The sequence below is a fragment of the Ursus americanus genome, chromosome 5, assembly GCF_024610735.1.
Source record: "Ursus americanus isolate L20-20 chromosome 5, mUrsAme1.1.p, whole genome shotgun sequence".
Classification (NCBI taxonomy): Eukaryota; Metazoa; Chordata; class Mammalia; order Carnivora; family Ursidae; genus Ursus; species Ursus americanus.
This window is the reverse complement of record NC_142131.1, coordinates 27,335,954-27,361,931: the sequence shown is the minus strand read 5'-3', so window position 1 is coordinate 27,361,931 and position 25,978 is coordinate 27,335,954. Positions and strand designations below refer to the sequence as shown.

The 25,978-nt window shown below is 39.4% G+C and overlaps 1 protein-coding gene across 6 annotated transcripts; it reads right to left on the bottom strand.

Moving 5' to 3' along the window:
• Positions 1-138: 138 nt before the first annotated feature.
• On the bottom strand, positions 139-25,978 carry MTX3 (metaxin 3). 6 transcript variants are annotated; one of them, XR_015724458.1, is made up of 12 exons: positions 25,881-25,978; positions 25,307-25,376; positions 24,857-24,933; positions 23,781-23,873; positions 23,046-23,228; positions 22,826-22,902; positions 22,172-22,329; positions 20,813-20,901; positions 17,970-18,168; positions 10,426-10,655; positions 8,936-8,999; positions 139-6,403 (listed from the first exon to the last, which is right to left on the bottom strand). XR_015724458.1 is itself a non-coding variant. In XM_045796391.2 (9 exons), the coding sequence occupies exons 1-9, from the start codon at positions 25,959-25,961 to the stop codon at positions 18,058-18,060; spliced, it is 939 nt and encodes a 312-aa protein (XP_045652347.1). In that variant the 5' UTR covers positions 25,962-25,978; the 3' UTR covers positions 11,693-18,057. The 6 variants fall into 6 exon arrangements, 4 of the variants coding, with proteins under 4 accessions (XP_045652347.1, XP_087718164.1, XP_087718163.1 ...); XR_006779428.2 differs by having other exon boundaries at positions 8,936-10,655; XM_045796391.2 differs by lacking the exons at positions 139-6,403; positions 8,936-8,999; positions 10,426-10,655 and having other exon boundaries at positions 11,693-18,168.

Genomic DNA, 25,978 nt, shown 5'->3' with positions numbered 1-25,978 from the left:
TTCCTGCCTTGTAATTGTGACGAATGGTATGCCTTTGTTTTTAAACAACACCTAATCTTTAAAATGACTCTGCTGAGAAGCCTAGCATTTTTTCCCCCAGAATATGTCCACTGTGTATATTAAATTGACTAAACATTCAGAAGAAGGAGCACAAATCAGACCCGGGAGAGTGTATCACTTTAGTGAAAGTAGGAGGGAGGGAGATGTTACCAACACTGAAAATACACTAAACTTCTGATTAAAATACCAGATCCAGCCCCATGAAGTCTCTTAGGAACACTCAAACTGTTGAAAATAAAATGGAAAAAAGCGATTACCCGCTGGCATCAGCATCTAATTGTTTAATGAACATTACATGGCCGGGATCCTATTACTAATGTTTGTCTTCTTCAGTGTACGTCCACTGATGAAGGAAAGTTCTTTTTTGGTTGCAAAGTGGCCTTCAGAAGTTGGACGCTCTGAGAGATGACAAACAGGCAACATCTTTTTCTTCTTGCTCACAAGTCAATTTCTGGCAGTTTTTGACAGGTCATAAACACACATGAAATGCTAAACTTAGTGAGTTGTTAGATGCTTTTCTTAAAGTTGAAAAACATTTTTAAAATAAATTTTCCTTATGTCTCCTTTTTTCCACATTCTCAACTCTGACATTCAAGTGCACTTCACGAACTGATGTGTAATAACATTTGAAAACCAAATTCAGAAATCCCTCATGAATCCAGACTCCACTCTTGGAGAATTTCTAAGGTTTTAGGCTAGGGGACTAGAAGGAAGATTATCTTAGCATTCCTAAGGACAGATGGATGAATACTGTAAATAAGATAATTAAGAATAATGTTTACCTAATTAAGAGAAATTTTCCTGTCTTAGATACCACGGGCAATGAGTTACTTTGAAGTTGTCCTTGTTTGGGTCCTTTTGTTAGAGCACTGACAGTCATTAGACTCCTCTGTAAAGGGTCTCATCCATTGGTGTCCCTGACATCACTCTTCCTTGGGTTTCCAAACGGCTGGCAGGACACAACTTCTCAAATCCTTTTTGTTGGCTCCTCTTCCTCACCCACCTACTTAAATGGTGGAGTTACTTAGGGTCCCATCCCTCTTTTTTCTGTCTGTAAACTGACCGGCACTAACCCCAACTCTCCTTAATTCTAGGGCGCTGATGCTTACATTTGTGTCTTCAGCCCCTACTTCTTCCATGGGCTCCCTCATGTGCCTCCTGCCTCAGAGCCTAAGCCTTAAACCCGCACACGTCCTTCATTCCTCTCCCTCACCCATCCCGATCCTAAATATCACTTGCACCATCTACTCTGTCTCTTCCCACAGTTGCCATCTTATCCCTGCTGTCGTCATTTCTTGCCTGGATTTCTAGAACAATCTATTAACTAGGACTTCTGCTTCCAGTATGTAGAACAATCTATTAACTAGGACTTCTGCTTCCAGTATGTTCCCCCGACTGAGGCCACTGGGGCCTTTCTAGAGTGCAAATCTGAACACGTCATCCTCTGCTAAAATCCCTCGATCCAAACTCTGTCGGCTGATAAGGGCCTTCATGATGGAGACCACATTCACCTCTCAGTATACTCTCCCCTACCCACGCGCACAGATGGAATGTACTACACTTGCACTTTCTGTTCCCTGTGCTCAGAATACTCTTGCCCCTGACCCCGACTGTCTCCTCAATCTGTTCAGCTCTCTTTTGGCCAAGACATCACTTCTGCTAGAAAGCTTTCTCTGCCTTCCCAGAACTGCATAAGTTACCTGTCCTATGAGCTGCTATGTACTTCCTGGTAATTTCCATGTCACAGCACTTAACACACTGAATTGTGGTAGTAGGTTGACTCATCAGTTTTCTCCAATGAACTATCAATGCCTTCAAGGAGAGATATGTCCTGTTCATTATATCCCCAATGATCAGTTCACTCCAGACACTCAATGAATATTTGAAGGATGAATGAATGCAGCCCTACCTTAAAGATCTGTTTCTTAGTTTCTTGATTCTAAATTCTGAACAGGGAGAATCTCGGGCCAGTTTCTTCGACTGGTTCAATGAGCTGAGTTAGGGGTATGAGGGTAGGGATGGAATATCTTAGAAAGGAGTGTAGGGGTGGAAGCAATGGGTAGCATGTTTACTAGATTGATACAATGTCCTTCACTGAAACAATACAACTGCATTTTATTTTTAAAAATCATATATTTTCACTTATTCATAAGGCCTCCTCCTATTAGCCCATTATAAAGAAGTGAAACTATACTTTCATTATAACACATAAAATAAAAATACTCACTTCTTACTCAAGGTTAGTCACTCACTTATCCATCCATCCATCCACAAATATTACTGTCTACTAAGGGCTAGGCTCTGTACCAGGTACTGAGTAGAGAGTGGAAAAGAAAACAAATCCTTGTTTTCATGGTGCTTTACTTTAAAAAAATATAGACACAAATGTGTAATTATTAGTTATGAAATGTACTATAATAGAAAAGAATAGGGCGATTTGAGAAGGAGTTATGGGGGGGGGTGTGATTCTGGTATGGAGGTCAAGGAAGGCTTCTCAGAAAAAGACAACATTTAATTTAAGACCTGGCTTCTTGGGGAAGAATGATGGGGTGGCCAGCTGAGGCAGAGGAGACAAGAGGACAAGAGTAGAATTGGAGAATCTCCAAGGAATTATCATGGCGGTCTTGGCCAAAGGCTAGGGCACCTGTGATGGAAAGAGGTAGATGGATTCAGGATATTTTTGGAGGTGGAACTAATGTACTCCTGATAAGCTGGAGGTAGGGGTGAATCAGAGGAAGGTGCCAAGAATAATAGTTGGTGTAGAGGTTAAGCACATGGACTCTGAAGGCAGATGTCTGAGTTTAAATCCCAATTTCACCATTACATCATTGTGTGACCTTGGGCAAATTATTTCACCTTTCTGTGCCTTGGTTTCCTCATCTATAACGTGGATAACAGTAACAGCAGCTACCTACCAGATTTGTTAAAAGGATTAAATAGGTTACTAAATGTAAACATTTCAGCCAATGCCTGGCATGTTAGTAGGTTTTCTTACTAACGAAAATGAGGTAAAGTTCTAGGTCTCTCATTTCAGCAGTGAGTAACTGAGGTGGCATCGAAGTGGGGAAATACAGCAGAGGAGGCGATCTTGGCAGAGCAAAGACCAGAGTTCAGCTTTAGATAAAATTCTGGGATTGCTGCAGAGCCTTTGGGCATCTTTGGATAGAACTCTGATCTCAGAAGAGATGCCTGGGCTGGAGAAGGCAGTCTGTGATACTTCAAAATATATGCAGTATTTACAGGGTGGGGAATGGAAAAGACAAACAAGGAAAAGTGTATAAAGTAGGTGAGCAAAGTAAGTAAGTAAAGGGTAAAAACAGGGCCAAGGATTGAGCCATGAGAGTTCACCAAGCCAAGCAGAAAAGAAACCAACAAATGATTTTTGTTCAGGCTGTTATACATGCGTGTTAGACTAGCAGAAATAGAAACATCTAGTATAATTTGAATATAATGAATACTGAAACAAAGGACTTGCCTTCCATTTCTATTTTAATGGAGCCTGAAGATTTAATTCTGTTTAGTCTTGTTCAGTTGATTTTGTGTCTTCTTCTATTACTCACTGGAGCCTCCTCATCCAAAGACTTAAAAGAAAGTATGGGGATGGGATAAATTTGGAGATTTCTCTGGTTTTGGTTGCTGGATCTTCAATGGTGAGGAAGGAAAGTGGGGCATAGTTGAACATGAACCAGCTAATTCAATGTCTTATAAGTTAAGAAGCTTGGGCTTGGTAACAAGGAACCACTTAAGCAAAAATGATGCATGATCATTTTGCATTTTAGAAAGATCACTCTTGAACAACATGGAGATGGTTGGGAAGGGAGCAAACCCAGAAGCTCAGAGACCAGTGGTGTATCTGCAGCAGCAACCCAGGACAGAAAAGGCCATGGGGGAGCAGAACCACTCAGAGTGGAGCGATGATCACAACGGGGAATGGAGGGGAGTAGGTGCTTGACTAGAAAGAGCGGGCGAGAAAAAAAATGACACCCAGACTTCTGGGGTGTTTTCAGGCACTTCTGTGCCTTTAAAACATTACATTTTTCCTGATACATACTTATGCTTCGCACAGCATTCTCAGTGCTTTCTACAGCGATAACCCTTTAATTTTCAACTATGTTCTCATCCCTGTCCCCTGATGAATGCACATTAAATAGCTCACATGGAAAATAAAGATGCAGATTTACTTCATTTGGGCTCAGTTCTCCAGGCCCCAGGCCTAGGTAGAAGAAACAAATTCTATTACCTAAACCACAGAAGCTGAAATCCTCCAAACAAAGAAAATACTCCAGTGGCTGACTTGGTCTCTGTATCATCTGGTTTAACTAATACTTGATGTATTAATATGCTAGACCTTATTTACGAAAGAAAATAATTTAGCTCATCATTGTGAGAAAGAGCCCGTGTTTCAAATAGCAATATTTTGTAATAAATAAGAAATAAGAACTAAATGGATCTGTTAATGCAGAAGATTTATAAATAAGAAATAAACAAATGGAGCTCTGTTAATGGGGAAGATTAATAAATACGAAATAAATGGATCTCTGTTAATGGGGGAAGATTTCCTAATGACCTAGCTCAACTCTGCCGGCTGCATGCTGGCTTGATTTGCAGCTATACATAAATACACATAAATAAAGAGGTAGCTGCATCCTTGATGGGACCCAGGGGAAGGCAATTTTACCTCTAGATATCTTTCCCAGCCTTGTCATGTCATGCTTTTTACAATGATCATATTCATCATTTGCTTCTTCTCACTCTTCCTGGTACCTTTCCTTCTAGTCTCTCTTGAACCTACTTCCGTCCACCACTCCACACAAACTACTCCTCAAGATCACCAATGACTTTGCTAAATTTGATGGTCAAGTCTCAGTTCCCATCATTTATGACCCATCAGCCACATTCACAGCAATGACTCCCTCTTCCTTAATACATACACATTTTTCATTTGGCTTCAAGGATGCCACATTCTTTGGATTTTCCTCCTGATGCTTCCTTGCTGTTTCTCTCCATGATCTTGTAGTGTTCAGAATGTCCTTGGGTTCTGTTCTTAGTCCTTTTCTCTGTAACTTAAACCCTATGATGATTTCATTCAGTCATTTGGTTTTAAATAACATCTCTATCCTCTTTATGACTCTTCAGTTTGTAGCTCCTGAACTCCAACTCAGCGTCTCGACTTGGGTGTTTAATAGACATCACAAACTCAACATGTTAAAAAAGGAACTCCTAAATTCCCCTCAAAAGCTGTTCTACTGATAGCCTTCCCCCCTCAGTTGCTGGCAACTCAATCCATCCAGCGCTCATGCCAAAAATCTCAAAGTTGTCCTTGACTTCTCTCTTTCTCTTACAACCCACATCTAATTAGCCAAGAAATCTTGTTGGTAGAACCCACAGATTGTATCCAGAATCCAATCTCTTCTTACTACTTCCACTTTTACCATCCTAATCCATCTGAGCCACCACCACCTCTTGGCTAGGTTACTAGAACATAGTCCCAGCTTGTCTTCCTTCTTACACACTTGTCCATCCTCAGTACCATAGCTCAAATAATCCTTTTGAAAAGGATCAGTTACATCACTTCTTTACTCAAAATCTTGAAATGACTCAGAGTAAAAGCCAAAGGCTTGCAAATGTCTATAAGCTCTTACCTGGTCTGCTCCCCCCCTTAGTTCACTGACCTCATCTCTTTTACTTTCCCCCTCGCTCACTCTGCTCCACAGACCCTGGCCTCTTTGCTGTTTCTCAGACATGCTAGACAAGCCCTACCTTAGGACTGTTGCTCCATCTGTATCCCAAAGCGCTCTTTGTCAGGTATCTGGAGGGCCAACCCAGCACTCTTTCAAGTCTTTATTCAGATGTCATCTTCACCATGAAGCCTACCCTGACATATTTAATACTGTCATGTGCCCCCAACCCCCGCACTCCCAGCCCCTTTGTCTTCCTTTCCTTTTTTCTTTTTCCGTAGCCCTTGTCGCTCTCTACTATATTATGTAATCTGCTTATTCATTAAGTTCATTGTTGATTGTCTCCCCTGCTGGAATGTAAGTAACACAAGGGCAGTGTTTCACTCACTGATATATCATCAGTACCAGCAACAGTGCCTGGAAGAAAGGAAGCACTCAGGAAGTACTTGGTGAATAAACAAATGAGTAAGTCCTGGACACCTTTCCTTTCCAGCTCACACCTCCAGCGTATACTTTGCACAGTGTTCTGGTCTTGTCCTCAGGATGGGGAATGAATGCACTGAACATTGCCTGCTTAGGGTTTATCCTCTGTAGAGTATGTTGATTCTCTTCCTTCTCATCTCCATGGGATCCTCACTGTGACCCAATTCTTCAGGCCCTTGTAACTGAAAAAAAAAGAGAAGTTGTGGCTCCATTAAAAAAAAAAATTGGAGATTCTTAAATTAAGCCAATACCACCAATAAATGTAGAGGAAATATAAATGGTTGCTAGACTTTTACAGCAAGAGAGAAGGATAAGGAATAGTAGGAAACCCAAGCAAAGGGCTTGGATGTGAGCTATATGTTATTAGAGCTTAACATAAGGGCACTGGAAGACGAGAGGGGCACGGCTGGTAGCAGCAGACTACCTCACGGGGTATCCACTGTAAGACACACATCTTATTTTTGCCTAAGCTGGACTCCCGTGCTAACTCACCAAAGGCTCTGAGGTGCTCCCATCACGCTGCTGGCAACCAGGAGAGCCTGGAGAAAACTGTGCCAAGAATTCTCAGAAACGCCCACTGAATAAGAAATGCCTGGAGTAGGAATGTAGAGACTGACCTTTCCTACTAGAGTTTTTTTGAAGATTCCAGGCCGTTTCCACATTGCTCTCCAATATTGGTAACACTAACAATAGGATCAACAGAGTTAGGCTGAGCTTTTAAGTACTGAGCTTTTGTGCATAATTAATCTTCAAAAACTCTTTTTCTCACACAGCACTGAATTTGCTTAACCTTGGTCAAAAAGAAATCAACACATTCATGTTTTCATTTTCTTTGGGTAAATACCCAGTAGTGAAATTACTGTATCATATGGTAATTCTATTTTTAATTTTTTGAGGAACCTCCATAGGACTGTTTTCTACAGTGGCTACACCAATTAGCATTTTCAAAGAAAACAAAAACACGAATTTGAAAAGATATATGCTCCCCTATGATTATTGTAGCATTATTTACAATAGCCAAATTATGGAAGCAACTCAAGTGTCCATCCATAGATGAGTGGATAAAAAAGATATATATATATATATATATATATATATATATATATATATATATATATATATACAACAAAATATTATTCAGCCATTAAAAAAATGAGATCTTGCCATTTGCAACATGGATAGACCTAGAGGGTATACTGCTAAGTGGAATCAGTCAGAGAAAGACAAATACCATATGATTTCATTCATGTGGAATTTAAGAAACAAAACAAATGAACAAACAAAGAAAAAGAGAGACAAACCAAAAAACAGACTCATAAATTCAGAGAACAGCTGGTGGTTGCCAGAGGGGTGGGTGGGGGATGGGTGAAATAGATAAAGGGGATTAAGAGTACACTTACACTTATGGTGATGAGCCCTGAGTAACATGAGCGCGGAGTAACATATACAATAGGAAGGGAGGGGGCGTGGAAGGAAGGAATCAACACAGAAAATACCAAATCATAGTGTAGGGCACACAGTAGGCATTCAACAACCACTGGTTCCTGCTTCCCCCCTCTCTTGTTCTCCTCTAGCACCAACCCCCAACCTCCTTTGAGATGACTATTTTCCATGTTTGCCTCTCTCATGGCGTATCTGTATTTCTTCTTATTTGGCCCCACATGTCAGATTGGCTTGCATTACTACAGCCTGAATCATTTGATTTCCTGTCCATGTTCCTAACCTTTCCAGCTCCTTTTGTATCATTTCTCTGTCATTCCTGCTGTTTACAATACCTCTCAATTTAAAGCCATCTGCAAATCTCATTAACAAACCACTGACTCCCCCACAGTCACAGGACATGCTGAATAAAACGAGACCTAACACCGCTCTTCTTCCATCTGAGGCACCACCACTCTGGGTTACTTTAAACTGTAACCATTTTAAAATATGATTATGTTATTACACGTTACTCCCAGTCTAGGCAAATCTAATATGTGAAAATCAGGATTAATCATTTTTAATTTACTATTCACTATATTAAAAATTTAATTATTAATTCCCTTAGTCACCTTTCCTAGCCTACTTAAAATATCCTTTTGCTTACAAAAAGAAAAAAAAATCAGTCAACTTTTCAAGGCTACTCACAACCTTGAATATAGGTATTTAGTGTCCTTTAGCCATTTCAGTATGTCAGAAATTGTTTCTTAGTAGAGTTTTAAGAATAAAATTTAAGTTCTTCCATTTTAATAGTAGGCTTCTGAGGAACCCACCAGTTTTCTCACTGCTGATTCACTGGATCTTGGTTTCAACTCTTCTCCCTCATTTTCCTGATATACTCAAAATGTTTTCAAAATTCTATCTGTTCTTCTTTCCTCAAAAACTTTTTGAGCTCCTTCTATGTCCCCAGCACTGTGCTAAGTACAATAAGGAAAAGAGCCTCCACCCTCCAGGAGCTCTTAGTCCAGGAAAGAGCACGAAAGGAAATAACACTGTTGAGCAGCTGCCATGGTCTGGATGTGCACCGGGTTACCCCATTTAGACCACAGGGAAACCCCATCTTACAGCTAAGAAAACAGGGTTTCAGAGAAGTTCAGTGATTTGCCCTCTATGCAGAGGATGAACAGACAACTCACAGGAGAAGTACAAATAGACTATAGACATAGGGGGAAATACTCAACCTTACAAGATATCAAACAAATACACGTTAAATAAACAAACAGGCTATTTGTTACCTCTCACGTGGTGAAGGCAGAGAGAACCATGGAAACTGGCGAGGTTGCAGTCATGCAGGCTCCCCTACGGAGGGGAGCACAGAAGAAGTGGTGTGAGCTTCCTGAGAAACAATTTGATAATAGGTACAAGGACCGTTAACAGAGGAATTTAGCTTTATGTCCATCACAAAGGAGTGAAATAAAGAGTGCTACATCCATACAGTGAAATTGCACACAGCTTTTAAAAATCATGTCGAATATGGAATGACCTACAAGATCTTCTGAATATTAAATGAGAAAGCATATTGCAGAATGGTACATGCTACGGGATTACAATATACACAGGTTTGTGTATGTGTGTGTGTATAGAAAATAGAAGACTGAAAAAACAATATGTTAACAGCAGTTATTCACAAGAGGTGGGGTTTTTTGAGTAGCTTTTAAATTTTAATAATTAAAAAAACAAACTCGGGACGCCTGGATGGCTCAGTGGGTTAAGCGTCTGCCTTCAGCTCAGCTTCTGATCCCAGAGTCCTCTGGGATCGAGCCCCGCAGGGCATCAGGCTTCCTGCTCAGCAGGGAGTCTGCTTCTCCCTCTGCCTTCTCCGTCTGCTGCTCCCCGTGCTTGTCCTCTCTCTCTCTGACAATAAATACCTTCTTAAAAAAACAAACAAACACATAAACTGTTCATACACTCAGATCTGGTTATTCCACTACGTTGCCATAAATGGCAATGCAGACTAAGAATCAAATAACTTGCTCAAAATCACCAGCTGGTATATTGTGTTAAGCTGGGCTTTCTAACTCTCACATCCACTGTCTTTCAACGTCCCTCCAGCTTCATCCCCAAAGCCCCGATGACATCATATCTAGAGTTCCTTTCTCTTGGGTTCTTTTTCCTCCTCCTCATTTCTGCATCTGCTATATCCCTTCACACCTTTTTCTAAAGCTATTGACTAAACCTATTGACCTGTTTTAGCAGTAGTCACCCTGTGAACTGGCTGTTATATGCAATACAAACTAAATCAGTTCACGAAATGAAAAAGGCAATTTCCGCCCTCCTGGAGGAAACTGGGACACCCAGAAAACTGGGTCAGAATAGGCTATAAGCCGAGAGTCTTCAGATAAGTCGGTTAGCTTCGTGCATTTCACATAAAACTGATGTCTATTTGGTCATAACTGTGATAGTTGGACAATGTCATACTTTCTTCTATACCAAAAGATTTCCTTTTTCAAAATGTAGATTCTTAAAAGCACCACCTTCCCCAAAGTAGGACCTGAGGAACCAATCCTTCATTGTATTTATAAATGTTCAATTTTTCCTATTGTTTTCACTTGCTTACTCAAAAAAGTAGGATAAATAGAATAGCCTCTGTCTCCCTTGGAAAAGAACAACTTTTGGAGCCTCAAGTTGGCTGCGTTAAAAATTCGAAATGTCTTTGATGTTGCACAGCTGTCTTCATATCTTCATCACAGATGTCTCACACATTCCAGGAGGCTGACTAACGTACCTGGTTTCCTAGTCTTCCTCCTGAAGCTCTTGTCTGACCAAGAAGGGACTCGTTTCTCCAGACTCAACACCTAGGAACTTAATTACAAGATGCTGCTGAGTAAGACAAATCCTTTTATTCTCCCCAGCACTTTCCTTCTTGTTTCCATCTTCTTGTCTCAAACATATTTGCCACACTCAGTGATCTTACTGGTTCCCCTTGGTCTCAGTGTTTCTCCTACGGAGATTCACCTAGGACAAGATCCCAATATGGTGAAAATTAAAAGTTTTCCTACAGATAGCTGCTATTAGTGGCAAAGGAAAAAGAGAACACAGTTTATGTCATAGTCTGTCATCCACTGAAGGCCATCATATTAATAGTCCCCAAACAACCCTAGACCAAAGTCAAACCTCCGAGCTAAGCAATTAAGGAGCAAAATTCCTGGAGATCTTTGTTGCGTGGTTCTCAGCTTGAGAACTCCAAATAGTTCTCTTTCCTCAAAAAAATTCCATTATTCCACAGTAGCAACTCTTCTTTCCTGCTCTCTGGCAGAAAGCAGGGGATCATTATTAACCACCTCAATTTACCCAGGAACCTTTCACCTAGAACCTAAAGTTCATATGCAGTTAAGATTTGTTTTCTTTGGGCATAGAAGTATCAACAATGATGTAGCCAGTTTTTCGCGTGAGAGAAATACTTACATAGCACATTTTACTATATGTAAGTTATACTCAATTAAAAAAAAAATTCTAACAAAGACACTCACCTCCTCATGGAAGCTGCCTTTACTTGACTGAAGTTCTAACAGGGTTCTCTATACCCATATATCTTACCCCATTTATAAAGAGGGGCAGCAAAGAAACATGAATATCTTGCTCCTCACACGCACCCCAACCCCTCACCAAAACTGCATTCTTCTCAGTGTATGTCTTCCATTCAGTTACATGGAACATTGCTGGACTGTCTAGGTGGGCAAAATGGAAAATTGAAGAGAAACTTAAAGGGCCAAAGGGATGAGCTAACTGTAGCCCTGAAAAGTTGTGTGAGCTGTCTGAGTCATTCGCATACCAGTGGCTGAGCGAACAGGCCTCTAACCTGCCTCAGCATGGGGTAAAAAGAGCACAAGTGATCTCAACTCATCATAGAAGAATAAACATTTTATAAAGAACAGCCTTCTCTCGAGTTCACTCCCAGCACTGAATAACCACTTTCAACCACTCAAAAATTCTTCCCAATGAAAATATTTACCTCAAGGAATAAATAACATTAAATGAGAAATTAATAAACATTCAGGCAATTTGAGATTTTATTGTGAAAATAGCTATTTTGACATTATATCCAGTTTCTCACTTATCAGAATAAATTCTTTACAACATTGATCATCATTACCACTTCTGGGTATTTATACATAATCTCTGAGTAAAATATATTCACACTGGGCATGACTAAAATATTTAAATAATGACCAACATTGCTTATTTTAAGATGCTTACTTTACAACAAAACTATAGTATTTGTACACCAGTACAGATGTGTAAAATATTTACCAAAGATAGGCTTGGTGGAACAAAACCGATATGTGTACACAGATATTCTTAATCTTCTTTGTGGTCAATCTTCTAGAAAGCCAGAGTTACATTACAAACACCTCAAATTTCCATTTCAAGATGAATAGGAAAATGGAAACATGTTATTTCCTATTATACAAACTAAAACACTGAGTCAGAGGAATAAAGCTCATCTTTATGCAATTAACATAAAAGCCTGGGTATAGTCTTCCTTTCTCCAGAATAGACCATATACTGGGTCACAAAACAGGTCTCAACCAATACCAAAAGACAGATTATTCCCTGCATATTCTCAGACCACAATGCTTTGAAACTGGAACTCAATCACAAGGAAAAATTTGGAAGAGACTCAAACATTTGGAAACTAAGAACCATCCTGCTCAAGAATGACTGGGTAAACCAGGGAATTAAAAAGGAGATTAAGCAATTTTGGAGACCAATGAGAATGAAAACACATCGGTCCAAAACCTATGGCATACTGCAAAGGCGGTTCTAAGGGGAAAATACATAGCCATCCAAGCCTCACTCAAAAGAATAGAAAAATCTAAAATGCAGTTTTTATATTCTCACCTCAAGAAGCTGGAAGAGCAACAGAAGAACAGGCCTAATCCACGCACGAGAAAGCAATTGATTAAGATTAGAGCAGAGATCAATGAATCTTTGGCACTTTTAAAGCACAGCGAAAAGTGATCTGGAAATTTGTCCTGGAATTCCAAGTTGGCTCCTTCTATCTTGGAGATGCCTAAGAACTGCTTAGTTCTCTGGAGCCATCAGGTCATGTCCCTGCACCACTGTTCCAAGCCAGCTGGGATTCTAGGGAAAGGGGCTGACTGACCAGGGGCCTCACATGTGCCTAAATAACCAAACTGTTTAAACCCATCCCCCCCCAACTGCATGGTCCAAGGGAGTCCTAACCTATCCCATTTTTATCACCACTCACTAGAGGGGCACCTGACAACAGGAAACCTTTGCAGTTAGCACCAACAAGCAAAAACACTCCAGGGCAGCATTTCCCTAAGTATATTTCTCAGAATACAAATGCCAGAAGATACCCACTTAAAAAAACAAAAAAACCATATACAATAAATCAGGGAAATAGCATATACAATATAGGCCCTTCTCGGAGACTGAAACCACACAAAGGTTCAGAAAAGCCTATAGTAACTTAACCGAGCATTTCCCAAATTTATTTGGCCATAGAACCCTCTATTCACATAATAACAATATAATCTGCCAAAACACACCTTCTTCTCCAAGGAACTAGAAGACGGTTTTTAAAAAATCTTACAGTATAATTTCAAATTAATAAGAATCAGGGAATATTCTTCTATCACAGCATTCCCCTCTCTACAAAGGTCCAGCTCAAAGTTACCCTTTCTTATATCATTATTCAAGAATGTTAATTCTCATCAGTAATCACTGGCCTCCTCATCTGGAACAAATAATTTCTGTATGCTTTTTGATTCTGAGACTACCTCTCCACCCCAATCACAGTGATTACTAGGGCTGGTAACCTGGGTTCCTAGCAAACACAACATCCCAACAAGATTTTGGGCTTCCTAGCAAACCCTAACTACATCCAAACAGGGGCTAAAATATTTTGAAAACCCTTAAAAAAACCAAAACTTCATCTTTATTCTCTGTGAAAATCAGCCCTTTGAAGATCTAATGACACTTCAGTTAAACCTCTTAGGGTAAGGGTGCCTGGGTGGCTCAGCTGGTTAAGCGTCTGCCTTTGGCTTGGGTCATGATCCCAAGGTGCTGGGACTGAGCCCCACATCGGGCTCTCTGCTCAGCAGGGAGCCTGCTTCTCCCTCTCCCTCTGCCGCTCCCCCTACTTGTGTGCACGCTCGCTCGCTCGCTCTCTCTCAAATAAATAGAATATTTTTTTAAGAAACCAACAAACCTTTGAGGGTAACGGGATTACAAACCTTTAGTTCATGTAATTAACAATAAATCTCTTAATAATCTATTTAAGAAATACGAAAATACTGAAGAGCAAATGTAAATTCCACAGAGCTGAACAAGAAAAAAAGGCAAAAGATAATTCTTCATGCCAACAACATATACAAAAGACCATAATTAAAACCCAAATTATACTCAGTGGCTCTGCTCAGGATTTCAATTATATAAATAACCAAACCAAGGCAAAGTCAACTACGAAATCCCTATGAGCTTAGAACAAAAACCACACATGCTGCACTTTCTTCATCAAAGCACAGTCCTAGTGTCCGTCTCGTCACACCGTGTAATTAGAGAGAACACAGCAAAGTACTACCACCACATGAAGACACAGAAGAACTTTTTTAAAATGTATTTTATCCTAAAAAGTAAACCCAAGTACCACAGGAAGACGATACTCCTACAAATATAAAATCATAGGGTATTTTACAGGGAAATGGAGTTCTTGGTTTTAGGTTGTTGTTTTTTCTTTTCTGGTAAGGCAAAACAGATCTCTAGATAATCATTCGTTACAAACCTGAGGTGTTTCTTTCTTTAAACTTAAGGAGGTAAATTATATTTAATGTATATTATGTATTTGTCTGTATCTGAATACTAAATACTATGTTTGAATCATTAGATTTAAATCATAGTTTATGTAGCTAATGATAAATTTACTTTTTAAAACCCTTTTATTTTGAAATAGAGACTCACAAGAAGTTCCAAAAATAGTACAGAGACTGTGTAACCATCACTCAGCTTCTTGTCTTTAAGTACTTATATTTTGGTTTTAAAGGGTTATTAACACTTTTGACCGTTTATGGAAAACTGCCAAAAAATCTAATAGGCCTGGTGAATATATATTCTTGGAAGAGGCTCTATGAAAACATACTGCTGACTTCAAATACCACTTTTATCACATGAAGGCACCTTAAAAAATTGGTTTTCTGAGATTCTATCACTTTTACCAATTTCTGCCTCTTTTGATGTCTAGTTTCTTTCCATTTTTGTAGACTTCTGAAAATTATAATTTATCTGTGATTGAAATAAGCTCCCTTATTTCTTCATGTTAATAAATCTAGCAATATAAACGACTAGAAATTACAAGTGCAAATCAAAATGCTTTGGATTTATTATAAAAATCTTGAATTGACTAGTGCCCCCAAAATAATACAAACATATCTATGTTGAAATTTGTCAGTGCCAATCCTTGTAGGGTAAAAAAAAAAAAAAACATTGTGAAGGAAATGACTCTCCTCAGTGCTCTTTATAGTGTCTTTAGTGTTCAAAGAAATGGCCAGTCTTATGGATGACCAGTGGCAGTTTGCTGATGGAGGACCTTTATCTTACGGGAATTACCTGACTGATTTTCTAATCCTACACTACCAACAAATATAAACACAAACACAGTCCCTTTGGTCATATGCCACCATCACGTCCTAAAGAAAGTAGCTCACAGTATTGTGTTAAACACCGTGGACCATTTATCTCAGCAACTCCAACTTTGTCCAGAGCATATCCTGACAAGCTGATCACAAGCTCTCTGCCCAATCTGTAAAGTTGTTCCTTTCTAAGAGCTTCCTAGATGTGTGGCTCATCCCTGGAGGGCTTATGCTCAGTTACAGCTTCCTGGAATCTTGCTGGCTTATCCCAAAAGTGCTCAACTAAGTAGCCCAATGTATAAACTCTCACTTAATCTGGGGCGCCTGGGTGGCACAGCGGTTGGGCATCTGCCTTCGGCTCAGGGCGTGATCCCGGCGTTATGGGGTCGAGCCCCACATCGGGCTCCTCCGCTATGAGCCTGCTTCTTCCTCTCCCACTCCCCCTGCTTGTGTTCCCTCTCTCGTTGGCTGTCTCTATCTCTGTCAAATAAATAAATAAAAATATTTTTTAAAAAATTAAAAAAAAATAAACTCTCACTTAATCTAAATCACATTTTGCATCTTAGGAAAGGTAGTCTGGAAACATCCTAGCCTGTGTAGTGCAAGGCTAAAGGCAATTCAAAGCAGGAATGACCAAAAGGAAGTAAATCATATTTACAGCTGTCTTTTCTACTAAAAATAACAAATACATGTTCCTCTAAAATGCTATCTTTTGATTAAACTTTCAACACGTGAAACGTTACAGTCTGCTTATTAGCTGAATTCTGTGTCATAAGAACATGATCTCTACATTCTCATAAAAATATAAACACATTTTCCTTAGCGCGGGTATTAGTTTTATTGACAGAAAACTTTACATAAGCCAGTATTATCTTTGTGCCCATGGAGAAACTTGGAAGTTAAATTTACTGTTTGATTTTAGAATCTGTTAGGGTTGACATAGCTCTTTCTCCCCCATTTTTAATTTTTCCCAAAACTAAATTTTAATTGTCCTGTTTTATGTATGTTTGACAATTTTAAGCCACTTCAAATGCTTCTTGGAAGGCTCAATATAAATCATAATTGAAAATGACCAACCCTAACTAAAGCATAAACAGATGTCTGATTAATGTGTTAACCACCCTTCTCCAATTTATATCAATCCGGAGGACGATAAAGTCCTATGGTCATGATTTTCAACACAGAAAATTCACACGGATTTTGGATTGCTGGAATCTAGTAGAAATTTAATACAAAACACACAAACCCGTTGCTGAAGTAATGTGAAACTCATTAGTTACTTTCCCTAAATACATCCAAACAGATGAACAAGATTTTGAAGACTACCTTGTTTCTCATTTAATTAAAACTTTCAAGAAAAAGTATTTACAATGACTTAGAGACTCCTGCCTCAACAGCTACCTAAATACAGAACAAATCGGGAGGATTTAGGTCAAACACAGCTGAGCTCCATTCAGCTCCAATTAGGGGAGTCTCTTGACTACAAAGCTGTTTTCTTGACGTGGGGGTTTCTGCACGACGTGGTAAGATTTGCTGAGCACCATAGTAATCTTTTGAGACACTAATCAAAAACATGATCCTATATTTTAAAAACCCCAGAAGTGGTTTTAGGACAACAGAAGCACCTCAGCCACTAAAATTAGAGAGATTCTGTTCTAAGTAAAATCACCTGCACAGCAAATCCTTTAACAGTTCAGCAACCAATAGAAAATATTCTTTAAAAACTACAGCTATTTCCGAATAGTCCATTAGATCCTTTGACCATAGTTAAACTATATGGAAAATAATAAGTTGTCATAAAGCTTTTGACTATGTGACAGTCTTCTTATGAAAGAACACTGGTCTAAGCATGGTGAGCTTGGACCAGGCACACAGTAGGTATTTCTATTACTCTAGCCGAGTAGTGTCTGACAAATGGGCAAATCTCAGTAAGACTTTACAGCCTGGCATGATAAATGATGACCAACACACTCAGTTCTCCTGAAATTACTCCAAGAAAGAGAGGACTCGAGTTAAAAATGTACTACAAATACATAGATCTAAAGCTGCCATTGGTCCAATAAACTGAAAGAGTCCTTGCTAACCTTACATTGAACACACCAGCAAATACCAATGTTCTGTTGAAGTGCATACAGTCGGATGAATATTATATGTAACCACCTCTGATACATAAATATATCTCAGATCCCCCAAAAGATTACACTTCTGAGAGCATAATTAAAAAGCACATTCCTCATTGCTTTTTAAATACAGGCTTTTCTACTGAAGTAAATAGAATATCAGAATATTACATTTTTCCTAATGTCTAAAATTGGCATCAAATTTCTAAACAGAAGAAAAAAGCCTCAAAGAGCCACATATTAGATATTCAAACTGTTCCAAGAAAACTAACTAAATTAATAAATTAATTTGAATAAATAAGAGTGCACATTCAGAACAGAATTGTAGCTTTTGGTCAGCAACATGTGAACTAAAGGCAAAAATCTGCCAAGATTAAGGCAGTGTTTTTTTTTTTCTAATATACAGTACAGTGTGTTTTCTTTTTTCCCCAAGTTCATTTAGCATTCACTCTGATGTTATCTAAAGTGCACTGCCAAGCTAAAATACAAGCTTCTTAATTAAGAAAAACTAGATGTCATAGAAAGGTTCTTTTTAGAGCCTTCCTTATACCTACTAATGGCATTTTCTTCTTGCCTTCACACATGTAGTCTAAGAGATGACTGCAACAACCATATGACTTTGGACACAGAGCAGGACGACTGTCAGGGCGATAGGCGTTGTAAGGAATTACTTTCTTCTTCTGCTGGAGTCAATTTAAGTGTTGGCAGTTTCCGAGGAGGAAGCTGAGGGCTTTGGCGAAGATTGTCATCCATCTGTGGAACGTACAAAAGGTACAGCTGACTAACGGCTGTGGCACCACGTATGTGGACTGTGGTCTCCCCGTCCAAGCTATAGCCTAGAAGAGTACAGAACTGTATGGTTCCGGGACTGCTTGAGAAACCTTTTTCTTACAAATCATCTCTCAGGAACTCGAAATGTTGTACCTCCAATACCAGCGAACTCAGAATATGTATAAAAGCCAAACTGCCCATCTTTGATGCCTTCGCAAATTATAGTAATTCCATAAAATGAATATTCTGAACTCAATCAGGTCACAACTTAAGAGATCTTCCAATAGGAAGTGTAAAAGCAATACTTCTGACACACTGAGCTCCCCAGTTTACAAATTATGTTCACGCACAATACCTCTTTTGATCTTCCCAACACAACTGTGAAGGCAAAATGGAAGATGATCATTCCCTATTTTGCATATTAGCAAAACAGAGCTCAGAAAGATTAAGAAATTTGCATTAGGTTGCAAAGCTAGTATCACCAGTTGAAATTAGAGCCCCGGTCTTCTTGTTCCAATACTTTTGTTCTTTCAACCAGACCTCAGTGCCTCAGTGAAAATGACCTGTACTCCCCTCAGGAAGACATTAGCATCCCTGGAAACACTAGGAGAGGGATTATTTAGAACTGAGTCAGACCTGAGGAAGCTACCCTTAAGCAGGGGTCCCACGGAGTGCAAGGTTCAGAGCCTGGTGTTGAGTTCTCGGTCAGCTCAACTTCAGGAGACTTGAAAGCAGCTGCCACCAAGGACCCCAAACCGACAGCATACAGCACCTGAGTACCCACTTGATAAGTAGGCTTTTCTAGAGTTTTGAGCATGTGCAGAGCAAAACTGTCTTATCTTCTCCAGATGCTCTTATAAAGCACCGAGGAGATGTCTCAGCAGAGGCACATGCAACTTACAGGAAAGCAAAGAGGATAAAAGATTAACTTTTAATTTTCCAGTGGAAAAAAGTATTCCCAGTAAACGACTTGAATCAACTGTGTTGCCATACTTTTTTCTTACAAGAATTAAGTTCCTCAAATATTACTTTCTTTTTTTAAGCTCTAGATTGTCCAAATGGTGAACTGTAGTAGCCAATAGATTTGTTGCTCTAATGCCTTGTAGCCAACAGTGAACCACACTGGAGAGCAGCTATGAAACAGGGGTGGAAAGGACAGTGCCCGATTTAGAGTTAGGACACTTTCATATATTGATGATGACCCAAGATGGAAGTGTACAAAATAGTCACAGCGCCTCTTGGGTTCCCTTTCTGCACAGGTAGGTATCTTGTGGTTCCCTCTACATGTCTGTCATGAATTTGCCACACTGAGAAAATGAAAACTCTCCTGGATGGCCCTTACCTAGCAATTAAGTGTCAAAAACAACCCGAATCATCTTTTCACTACCCACACTTAACACTCAATATTTTTCCTCTCAGGGGATTGACTGAGTTGGGCTAAGAAGACAAACTTGGTGTGCAGTCAGCCCACCGAAACTTTAGTACTGGTCTTTTACAGTTTTACTGTTCAGTCCTATTCACGTCTCATGTTCTAAGCACACATGAAATACTGTAAGAAGAAACAGAATGGTCATCCCAGAGAGTGGCGGTTTCTGGCTACTAGTACTACGAGTACTGGACTCAGAATTTCATGTATTTCCTTCATTTGCGGCTGGCTAACTGCAGAGCCTGTGCTGGAATCCAATCTCCAGGGTTCAAATTCCCTCTCTGCCTCTAGCCAGCTGAACGACCTTGGGCAGGGAACATACGCTACTCTCGAAGCTTCAGTATCCTCATCTGTACTGTAATAGGGCTGACAGAGCAGCTGCGCGCACAGAGCTGCTGTGAGGAGTCAACGGGACAACTGGTAACGCTCACAGAGCACGGTGCCGGCTCCTGAGAGCTCAGAAGCTGCGAGCCGGTGTTATGAGGCCACAGTGCCTCATCAGTTAGGGAAAGAATGAAGTATCATTCACTGGTATGAGAAAAAAAGCAAGTTTATCAGACACGTGGGGGAAAAATGCATAACTCTCTTGTGTTTTTCCAATTAGAATCACCTTTGAAATTTCCATTACTGGCTGTCTCCCCTACCTACTTCCTCAATCTCTCTCTCACCAAATGAGCAACCCCAAAGTGGCAAAATATCCCCACTGATGAAAAACCATAGGCGGCATTTAGAACAGAGAAGGAAAGAAAGGAAGGAGAAAAAAATAACACAGTTTAAGTAGAAGAAAGAAAAAGACATCATAGTGCTATTAAGAAAGGACAAGCACAGGTGCTTATGATCTCAAGACATGTTAACCTTCAGAGACTGAAACAGATAAACAAGGAGTGTTTTGGTTTTGTTTTGTTTTGTTTTTAAAGCCTTTAAGGCTTCTGGGTCTCCTAAGTTGAAAAATTACTAATTATGTGGTAAAAGTAAACCCAATACGACTATCAAAGTAATCAGGCCACTATTGGCTTTGAAACACTACGTTACGTACAACTTTAATAAACGTATATTTGAGCAGCTTTATGAAAAAATAAACTTAAAAAAAACTAAGAGGGTAAAGTTAATGCATATTAACTTTACAATTAAAGTTACAATATTAATTTCAGAAAGGAAAATACTAAACTACTATAAAATAATGATTGAAGTAAACTTGACCTTTTCAATCAAGTTGGATTCCTTATTTACAAGTTGTGTGAGTTTCTGCAGATTTGCGTCTACCGTTTCTTGTCCAGTAGGAGAGATGCCTAAGAAGCCAGGACAGAAATCAGAAAGACAGAAAAATTTGAAAGTCTTTAAAGCTGTTTAGACTGAAAGAATTTTGAGTCTATCCACCCTCCCAAGTATGCTGCCCTCCAAAAATAAATCAATAAAACCAGGCAAAGTGAAAAACCGTTATGGGTTCAAAGGCCAAGTTAAGAGGGATAGTAATGCTCCAAAACCAAACCCTAAACAAAAAGACTAAATTTGTCTATTAAGTAGACAGCCAAGTGTTATGCAGTTAGCCAAAGTCATTAGTAAAAGAGCACAGCAGTCCTCATTTCCTTCTCCAATTTGAGTTGTACCTTTTCCCCACGCATACCAACTAGGCCTTTAGTCAAAATGACTGGGATAGCTTTCTTAGGCAGTGACTCCCAAACGGCTATCAACCAGACATCCACTGTATTTGGAGGGACTTAAAAAATACAGATTCCTGGGCTCTATCCCTGTGAGATTCTAATTCGGTAAAATCTGTCATAGGAGCCAAGATTCTGTATTTGTCCTGTAGCCAGGTTTGCTAATCACTGTTTCAGAGTAACAAGGCTGAAAGTTACTTAGTTTCATGACTCTCAAACTGCTAATCCCTCTCTCTCTCTCTCTCTCTCTCACATAACCCACGCTGAAAAATAAACTGTCCCTAAACCAGTTATCCTTGTAACTTCTGTTTCTTAAAAGGACAATTTCTACCAACTCCCCAATACAAATTTCATATTCCGATCACTTAAGCACAAGGCCCCACACTCCCAAGAAATCATATCCTAAGTGACGGGGACCCTCTATTTACAATACCTCCAGTCTGATGCAATCAGTTTTCAAGTAGTGGAATCATGGGAGTGTACCTCACCCAAATCAATCTGCTGCTGATTTCTGTTCATGCAGGAAAATGCTAGAAGCAACATTTAAAATAATTGCCCATTTGCATTAGGATAAATGGTATCTTTCAGCAGGGACTTAACAAATACCTGGGGTTAACTTTTAGAAGAAAATGATCCACTTCAAAGGGGCAATATTTAAAGAATGAGAGGCAAGAAATGTATAAAGTCTAGAAGAATAGACAAAAGGCATTTCTCTGTTTAAAGTAGAACAAATATATGGGAATAAATTTGGAAAAGTGCATCTTTTTCAAGTGCTATAATTCAACATTTAAAGACAACACACAAATTTCTTCAGTAAGTCATGAGTTTTGCTTATACGTCCATAGAAGAATATGCAGATAGTTTATGCAAACACAGATTAGCTAAAGAGAAGCCAGCTTACCTCCAAGACTAAGCCTAAAATAACTGTTTAGGATGTCGTCACAGAAGCGGCACAGGTTGGAGAGCTGTTTCAAATGTTCTTGTAAGTGAACTTTAGGAAAGCGTACTTTATAAAGTGGTGCGAGGAAACCAAACACATAGGCATCCAAGGTAGATGGCCTAAAAATCAATTAAGGATTTTTTTAAAAACACATAGGAAAATATTGACTTGGGATTATGTTAAAAATACTTATTCTCAAATACATTTGCCAATTCTGGAGTATATAATATAGCCTTTTAAAAGATTTACTACACATTTGAGCTTATAAAAATGATATAATGGGGGTTTTATTCAGTAGTTTTTTAAATACTCTTACCATTTATTTTATTTAGAAGAAAAGTTATAAATTAAAGATGCATTTTTTACTCACAAGTGTTACATACAGATAGCAGACAGGGTGGGAATAGCCTTAGATATTTTAAATTCACAGAGATAGCAGACTGAGTCAATGTTTGATTACCATGGACAGAAAAAGTTTACTAGAGTAGCCCATTCAATCTTTTTTTTAAAGTAAAAAACTCATAAATGGGGGGGCAAGAGGACTTGCTTTAAGTAACTGTTCGTTGACTATATGCACACAAAACATCAAAATGATTTTTAAGGGAATGCACTCACGTCTCTCCAAAGAAAAACTGAGATGTTCCCAATCTGTTTGACAGAAGATTTAGGCACTCCTTGGCATCTCTGTATATCTAATAAGGATGAAATCACAACTCAAAAGTAGGAAGGATGCTCTAGAGCTCCTTTCAGGCAGGCATTTAGGTATGTTCATCTCTGCTGTCTCTCTTGTCCCTCCTCTGGAGGGCCCTCGCTTTGAAAGTAATTCCAACCATACCTGAGCTTCCACTTCTCGGAGGTGGTAGAGGGGAGGCTCTCCTCTGGTCAGGAGAATTCTATTTAGTGCTCCCTTAGACATTCTTCCAGGCAGGATCAAACTCAAGGGAAAAGGAATTCGTGAAGCAAACCATGGCTTTGTCACAGTAAAGTAATTGTCACTCTCAACCCAGAATGTGTGAAGCTGCAAACCAAACAAAAACAACTAAAATCAAACAAACAAAAAACCCACACAAAACAAAACCAAAAACAAACCCACTACAAGCATGTTCTTTTGTTAAATGAAAGGTCATCCAATCAATGTGAAAGTTTTTAATAAATATCTTTGTATAAAGTAGCTCCATACAACTTTCCCAGTTAGAATGACTCAAGGATACAACAAGATTTTAAACACATGGATTTGTTGATTGCTATATCCCAGGCACCCAGAACAAGGCCTGGCACGTATGTGCTCAATAAATATTTGTTGAATGAATGAATTATAGTTAGCTAAATTCTATACATGGGAGCAACAAACTCCACCTTCCACAAATAACTTTTACTTCCAAAATGACATTATCTTTCACTTCATTGTTTCATGTCTTAGTTGAATGTCTAACAATCCAGTTTCACAGTAACATAAAAGAATCAAGATTAATACGTAAATGAAATTTCCTCTCTGAAGCCTTTCTCATTATGTTCCTTCTAAATAGACTGAAGTATATTTTTAGTAGGTCACTACAATACCAATGCTCACCACTGCAGGAAGAAGCTTCTCTTCGATGAGAGCAATGTAAGCCAGTGTATCTGCCCCCTGTTTTGCTGAGAGTTCATAATCAGCATTGTATTTCTATGAAAAAATATAAAACCAAAACACTTGAGAAGTCAAGGGCATCCCAAAACAGTGAAGCTAAATGAATTAAGATTCCTATATTCTTCCTCAAAAATGGCAAATATGATATTAAAAGGATAAATACAAATTCAGTGACAAATGCTGCTTAATGCAAATACAGTTCTTAGCACATCACACACAGTAAGGTCAATAAATATTGTGTTTTTGTTGTTGTTGTTGTTAACTGCTATTATTCAGTGATTGTTTATGACCTAGTTTAGTTTAGTGCATGGCATATAGTACAAACTTAAACAGAAGCTATTATTTTTAACAATAAGGAAGAAATTATAATTTGTTGCATTTTTCCCCATGAGAAAAGAAAGAAAACCTCCCAATTTAGAACAGTTCTAAATTTTATTGACACAGGGCTTATTTTCTTAAGAAAAGTATTGGCAAAACCAATTATACCTTTGGTATTTATAAAAGTCTTTGCATGTTTCAATATTTTGGATACATTATACAAACCTTTACATGCTCACACATTTTAGATACATTACTTCATGAAACATTTAATTGCAACTCTCCAGTCAAGTATTATTTAAAAATAAAATAGTTGCTAGTTGGTAGGAACTCAGATGTCATATGTAGCAGAAAGTGTATAGCAGCTTTGTGACTAAATTGACAATCCTATCAGTAAGAGTGAAGATGGCCTCAATGAATCTGCTTATGTCTAAACATCAATCAAATCCAAAAATGTACATGAAAATATAAATTGAGTATATACCTCACTATATGACTTTCAAATCACAATACAACTCAGGATTCAGAGCAGTAATTCTCAAGTCTATTTTTATATCAAACCTGAGGTATCTCCAATTATCTACTGATTTGGTAAAAAAACGAAATTAAAAAAAAAAAAACAACCCAAACTTAAAAATGTTTTTTGAGAGTTTTTTTTTTTAACTAATATTCAAGGAACATGTGAGAAAGGAACCACCCACCTGTTTTCTTAAAAAGTTTAGTATTTTTGCAGGCTGAGAAACAATGTTGTCTTCAGTTGTCAAAATTGGTACATCTCCTATAATCAAAAACAGTTCACATACAAGGAAACGTTTCTATTTCCTCTTAAGAAATTCTGATCCCCTAAAAACTATACCGTTGCACATTTGGAGGGGGAAAATGAGTAAGTTCACCTTAGTTTTTTGCAATTTAACAAAGCAGTTCTAGAGAACACTGTCATTTTTCGTAATTTCCATTGATCTGGCTTGTACTTTAAAGTATTACTCTGAATGATCACACCATAAGCAACATACAGCCAAGGTCATGGTAAGAAGAAACTGAAACCCCAAGGTACTACTCCATGGCTATGTGCCTCACAGGTTTAAATTCGGGGAGGAAGGGGGAGTCACTTTAAAAAGAGCAGGAAGGTGTATTAAACGTTTACACTGTACCTCTTGAACCTCTCCAGGTGTTATCTATGACATTGACTTTCAAGGGTGCACCAGAAAATTTGGCGTAAGCCTGAAAGAAAGTTTGCAATAAAACATTTAGACAGTACATAGTGCAAATCTGCAGAGCAGCTTTACTTTACAGCCTGGTCCCCCTAAGGCAGAAACGCCTGACACGCGCGGGCTGTGTCCCTCTCCAGACAGCCGAGGACCCGCGCGCCAGCTACCCATCTTTCTGAGAATTTGTTTCCTCAAAGGTCTGGGGGATGCAGAGCGGGGCGCGCGCGCACCCAGCCTTGGCTTTTCATTCCACCGCCCAGAAAGCTCCGCAAGGCTGATTAGATTCGGTGCCAAGCGGGAAAGCCAGGACTCTCCCGCCAGGCCTCGGCGGGGTCACAGGCCAGGCTGTGACTCCAAGGGAAGGATCCCAGCGAGGTGCAGCGAGAAGCTACCCGGCCACTCTCGGCCCTGCAGCGCGGCAGGGAACCGCGGCGAGCGGCGGAGACCAGGCCCAGCCAGCCTCGCGCCTCTGGCCCCGCCCATTTTTCCTGCGCCCTGGCCCGCAAGGCGGCCTCACCATCACCACCAGGGACTCGCTGTGCACCGATGGGAGCCCCCAGCCACCTCCCCAGCAACTGAGCTCCAAGGGGGCCGCCATCTTGCCGGGGGCCGACC

Bases quoted from the DNA above. Each gene is read 5' to 3' on its own strand.
- MTX3 (XM_045796391.2), bottom strand. From the start codon at position 25,961: ATGGCGGCCCCCTTGGAGCTCAGTTGCTGGGGAGGTGGCTGGGGGCTC. The intron at 23,874-24,856 runs GTGGGTGGTTCC...ATTTTTTCATAG, and splicing joins TAAACTTTTTAAGAAAACAG to AAATACAATGCTGATTATGA. The intron at 18,169-20,812 runs GTCAAGTTTACT...TACGTTCCACAG, and splicing joins AATCCAACTTGATTGAAAAG to ATGGATGACAATCTTCGCCA.